The following is a 3864-nucleotide window of genomic DNA, read 5'->3' on the forward strand; positions in this document are numbered from 1 at the left end:
GTCTCTTAGAATGTTTTCCATTTTTATTTTGGTTTTCCGGACCCTTTGCCAATTTTTACCGATGTAAAATTCCCTCTTAAAAAATGTGTCTCTTAGAATGTTTTCCATTTTTATTTTGGTTCTCCGGACCCTTTGCCAATTTTTACCAATGTTTTCCTGATTTTTATGATATTTTGGTTATCCAGACCCTTTGCCAACCAATTTTATTGTGATACCGATACTTGCAACATTGATTTGTTCCCTTTAGTCCTACCTCAAAGAATATATTATATTCAACGAGAAAGAGTCACAGATCTACCATAAATCTATTCACATTATTCATGCACTATTTTTGCCTTTCAAACTTCAGAGAGGTGGCCATAAGTCTAGCAGTAGTTTCAAAGTTGAGACCATTTAACATTAACTTCAAAAAGAATGAGGTACACAAATTTTACCAATTGATCTTATGCATCTGACACATAATAAATCTAACCGTAGTTTCAAAGTTGAGACAATTTAACATTAACTTCAAAAAGAATGAGGTACACAAATTTTACCAATTGATCTCATGCATCTGACACATAAGAACAATCTCCCATAAACGAATGGGCAGAAATAAGAAGTAAGATGGTAGTATTTACAATAACCTTCTACTCATAAACAATTTGACAGAAAACCGGTTTGATACAGATCCATCCTACAGCAGCTTTGATAATATTTTGGACATTTTGTTCACTGCTGGATTTTAAGCCAGAAGATTACTGGAGTTTGACTGTTTTGAGCGATTCGGCCTCTAATAAAATCTCTCATCACTGAAGAAAATGTGAATCATGCAATCCGGATCACGTAGAGAAGAAACCGTGATCTATTCGACTTGTTTGGCAGCTAGTCTTTCAACTTGAGTTGCAAAATGTGGGTTTGCATGAGTAAGCTTGAGCATATGAATTCCAAATGGATCATTCTTGCTCTGTAAATACCAATAAATCTTGGATCAGTATCAATGGTCAACAAATTAACACTCTACACTTTAAAACCCTGAAAGGCTTCCTGAAATATGAGTTGTGAGAATTAAAGTAAAACCAATGGAACTTTAGCTATTATGGCACATATCTATGATCCTGAAATATGAGTTGTGAGAATTAAAGTAAAATAAATGGAACTTTAGCTATTATGGGACATATCCAAGAAGCATGTCAATCACAGGTCTTTTACTCGCAAATTTATTCCGAACACCAAAATTTCGAAAAATCAAGTAATTTGAAATATTTGAAATGCAAAATGCACACAAAAAAATGATGGATGACTAACCTTAAGACAAATTCTTGCATTCAAATCACAGAATGGGAAATCGTGTGGGCAGCAGTGGTGGTTGTCCAAAATTTCGAAAAATCAAGTAATTTGAAATATTTGAAATGCAAAATGCACACAAAAAAATGATGGATGACTAACCTTAAGACAAATTCTTGCATTCAAATCACAGAATGGGAAATCGTGTGGGCAGCAGTGGTGGTTGTCTCTGCAGCAGATAGCTGATTTATAAGAACAGCAGCCCCATTCAAGGCAGAAATTACCGATGCCATAGGCACAACAGCAAGTGCTACCAGCAGGACATGAATAATAGTCATCGCACTTTGCTGGAGGTGTGACTGGAGAGGGAGGGGGAGGGTTTGGAGGATTAGACCCATTCTTAATCGGATATGATGGCTGCATTGCGATTCCACATTTTCCAGATGAACTGTCAATGTTTCTTTCTAACCTGATGTACCCCTTCTCACCCCAGCTTGGTCCCCATGAGTTCTTTACAATCCAGTAGTCCACATCAGCTGACCCATAACCCACCAGCGTCACACCATGATCCAAACTAGTTCCACAGTTGCCAGTAAATACACCCTGTCACCCCCCAAAAAAACCAGCAAAACCATTGATCAGTTGACGTGCAACGCATGCATGTACAAAAATATGTATTGGAATACCTTGTAGATAAAATCTGTGCAAAGAATTGGACACTTACAGATTTGTAAAACTGAAAGTCCCTTCCACCACCTTCCATGGCCACACTGATTGGCTGATGTGCTGCAGCCTTCTGTAATGACTTCTCATCATTGGTCGGCACATCTTCATAGCCATCAATTGTTACTACAGGGGAAATTTTCTGCAAAACACATATTTACGCTTTATACATATACTGATAATATCCAAAATATTATCTGTGGCCCAATAAAGTTATTTCATTGATATATATTGCAATCCCCTGTAGATACCAGTGCAGTGAAACTTTACCCATTTAACTCGAAAGGTTTTTCCGGCACAAATTATCAGGGAAAAAATTGGTTATTCCTAGGGAAAACATAAAAATAAAACAAAGAAAAATTTGGGCTAAGAGAGACAAATGAATTTCTGCACGCAATGATGCAGCTGCATGTCAGGGTCTTGAGGTTGTATTCATAGAGGCTAGGTGTTATTGTCCTGAGGTTGTATTCATAGAGGCTAGGCCGGAAACCCTGAATATTGCAGGATTTTTTTCCTGTTTCATAAGATTGTATTGTATTTATAGAAGTTAGGTCGGTAATCTTGAATATTGTAAAAAAAAAAAAAAACTTCAACAAATACAGGGGATTTAAACCTTGAATCTAACTTTATAATACTAAGAAAGACAAAAACCAAAGGAATAAAGGAATGAATTGAATACCCGGTTGGTGTCACAGACACCGTCTTGAGCCTTATAAGGATAATCAGCCTCGCTGTCAATGCCACCATTGTTAACAATAAACTGAAATGCATTGTCCATGAGACCTCCCTTACATCCCTTGTTTGAGGAAGTATCACAGTCCACGAGCTCTTGCTCGGACAGAGAAATCAGTTGATTTGTCACAATCTGATTAATTCCTTCAACCGCTCCAACTGCCGAGAAAGCCCAACAACTCCCTGAAAACAAAACAGAAATCAAGACACAAAAACTAGCAACATAACAAAAGGAGGGGAAAAGAAAAAAGGAGGAATGGAATCCAGGCTCACCGCAAGGGCCCTGATTCTTGACATGGGTAACAGCGCCTTTCTCCCTCCAGTCCACAGAATTGGGCAATTTATCGCCATGCCTGTACTGATAACGAAGGCTTGGAGTGGAGCGGAAGGCATGGGTACACTTGGTGATATACATGCTCTTGAATTCGTCATTGGTGAGGTCTGCGAAACCGTTAAGGTCGAGCCAATAGGACTGGTTTAGTTTGCGGTTTTGCCCATCGATGTAGAGCAAATTATCTTTGAATGTTTCAAACCTCGTCCGCTCCTCATCTAGGCCATTGTAGAACTTGCCATGCTGCACCTGCCATCGGTAAAAGACCTCCAAGATTTTTTCTTCGGACACCAAATCCTTGGGATCGTATCCTATCACAGAAAACTCGCTCTCAGGCGCCGAGTTTGCAACGCCAAGCAAAAGCATAAAGAGAGTAGTGAATATGAGAGTTCTCATTACAGTAAAGTTTTAATAAATGGAAGCTTGCCTGCCTGCCTGCCAACAGAACAAAAATACAAACGCAAAGCTATCCTGAGCTGTATGTAGTGTCTGCAAAATTTGTGTGAAACAAGAATGAAAGTTTGTGAGGAACAAAGCCAGAGTTTAAATGTGAAGGAATTCACGAGGCCAAGAAAGGATGCCATTGGCTTAACAGCCAAGTTATACTTTTTTTCCTTTTCGCGCCTCCTATGCACCCTTTACAAATACCCTCGTGGGCGGTGGGCCTTTTTTCTTTGAATATACCCTCTAAAGCTACTAACTTGCCTGGTTGCAGAATGGTTGTTTATTTATTTATACAAATTATTATGTTGATAGATTGGGTTTATTTATTTATTTTATATTATAGTTATATAAATTGAAGTGTTGATAAA

General features: G+C 38.3%; 1 protein-coding gene across 2 annotated transcripts; it reads right to left on the reverse strand.

Moving 5' to 3' along the window:
* Nucleotides 1–500: 500 nt before the first annotated feature.
* On the reverse strand, nt 501–3584 carry LOC149251510 (low-temperature-induced cysteine proteinase-like). 2 transcript variants are annotated; one of them, XM_089459476.1, is made up of 5 exons: nt 2995–3584; nt 2669–2904; nt 1991–2131; nt 1736–1869; nt 501–946 (listed from the first exon to the last, which is right to left on the reverse strand). In XM_089459476.1, exons 1-5 carry the CDS (start codon nt 3446–3448, stop codon nt 865–867), a joined length of 1047 nt encoding a protein of 348 aa, XP_089315602.1. In that variant the 5' UTR covers nt 3449–3584; the 3' UTR covers nt 501–864. The 2 variants fall into 2 exon arrangements, with proteins under 2 accessions (XP_089315602.1, XP_089315601.1); XM_089459475.1 differs by having other exon boundaries at nt 503–946; nt 1429–1869.
* Between the last annotated feature and the right edge of the window lie 280 nt (nt 3585–3864).

This window comes from Pinus tabuliformis, chromosome 7 (genome assembly GCF_031772625.1).
Source record: "Pinus tabuliformis cultivar Carrire ecotype Pingquan chromosome 7, CPIR1, whole genome shotgun sequence".
Classification (NCBI taxonomy): domain Eukaryota; kingdom Viridiplantae; phylum Streptophyta; class Pinopsida; order Pinales; family Pinaceae; genus Pinus; species Pinus tabuliformis.

Coding starts and splice junctions, on each gene's coding strand:
- LOC149251510 (XM_089459475.1), bottom strand. CDS start 3,448: ATGAGAACTCTCATATTCACTACTCTCTTTATGCTTTTGCTTGGCGTT. Junction 1,870..1,990: donor ACTTTCAGTTTTACAAATCT/GTAAGTGTCCAA, acceptor GGGGGGTGACAG/GGTGTATTTACTGGCAACTG. Junction 947..1,428: donor ATGCAAGAATTTGTCTTAAG/GTTAGTCATCCA, acceptor TGGTATTTACAG/AGCAAGAATGATCCATTTGG.